Source organism: Echinococcus granulosus (genome assembly GCF_000524195.1).
Source record: "Echinococcus granulosus chromosome Unknown EG_S00076, whole genome shotgun sequence".
In the NCBI taxonomy this organism is placed as follows: Eukaryota; Metazoa; Platyhelminthes; class Cestoda; order Cyclophyllidea; family Taeniidae; genus Echinococcus; species Echinococcus granulosus.
In genome coordinates, this window is record NW_020170456.1 from 132,228 (window position 1) to 133,270 (window position 1,043).

The window sequence follows — 1,043 nt, forward strand, 5'->3', positions numbered from 1 at the left end:
ACATTTACCGCTGCATCTAACTAATGGATGAGGATTTTTGGAACAGAAGGATTTTGCAGTAGGTTTGAGCCATCCCAGGATAGCACGCTCTATCTCGACACTGGTGGCTTGGAATCTACGTTGGGATGACTTGGGTAATTGGAAGGTTCGTGGATGGGCGTGTGTGTGGCGTGGGCCGTTCATTGAAGAAGGGGTTCCACGTGCTCTGAATGGTCCCAGGACTGATTGCTGTGCTTTGGAAATCACTGTGCTATCTATACTCTGGTAGATGCGCATAGGTTTTACGCCTCATTTAGGGGCAAACTTCATTCGTCTTCATATGCTGTTGTTTCCATGTGTTACCACTTGCCCACCATTGGCATGGCTGTAACTGACTGGACACGCTTGGCGTCTACCTTTGCATTTACTATGGCCACTTTTAAGAAATTAAGCTGGATCTTGAAGAAACTAGAGGTTACCTCGAACACACTTGTGCCTTTTTGTTGCAGAACGCCGCTGTACGCGGAGTGGATGCGAGCGTGGCTACGAGTGGTTGGTTCGTTGCGTGAATTGGTGTGCGATTTCTATCCTGTGGGAATAATTTGGCAGGCAGCTGGCGCCGCTCAGGCCCCACGGGCACCCGAACCCATATCAGCGCCCATCCACGTTGAGGTGAATTCGGATGGAGCGTCTCTCGCATCCAACAACTCCTCAGTCAGTTGCCGAATACCCCTTCCTTATCCTTATTTTGTTGATACGGAAGTAGACGGCTCAATTTCTCATTGCAGACGTGTTGTAAGGCGTAGGAGTCTAGGCGTAGTGACAAACCTATTAATGTCCTATAGGAGAGCTAGAACACCAGTCACAGTCACGGTGCTCGACTGAGCGCCACCAAAAAGGCTCGTATGGCACTTCCATGCAAAGTTGACAGCCATGGGACAGGAAGAGGGATTATTGAAAGGTTAGCTGTGTGCCTCAGGCACCCACAACAAATATCACTTCTTGTGTGCCAACTCCCTGGCAGCATCGAGGAAAGTGAACGTGATCCTAATGCAGTGTGAAGG

The 1,043-nt window shown here is 49.6% G+C and overlaps 1 protein-coding gene across 1 annotated transcript in view; it reads left to right on the plus strand. All coding sequences in view use genetic code 11, as the record gives it.

Annotated features, from left to right (window-relative positions):
* EGR_07388 (Adenylyl cyclase-associated protein) overlaps positions 1–833 on the plus strand; it is a gene marked incomplete at both ends in the record, with an annotated part of 3,708 nt that extends 2,875 nt beyond the window's left edge. The window contains 2 exons of the mRNA XM_024496637.1: positions 489–693; positions 825–833. Of these exons, the coding sequence (XP_024348924.1) occupies positions 489–693; positions 825–833 (214 nt within the window). The remainder of the gene's footprint in view (positions 1–488; positions 694–824) is intronic.
* Positions 834–1,043: the final 210 nt, after the last annotated feature.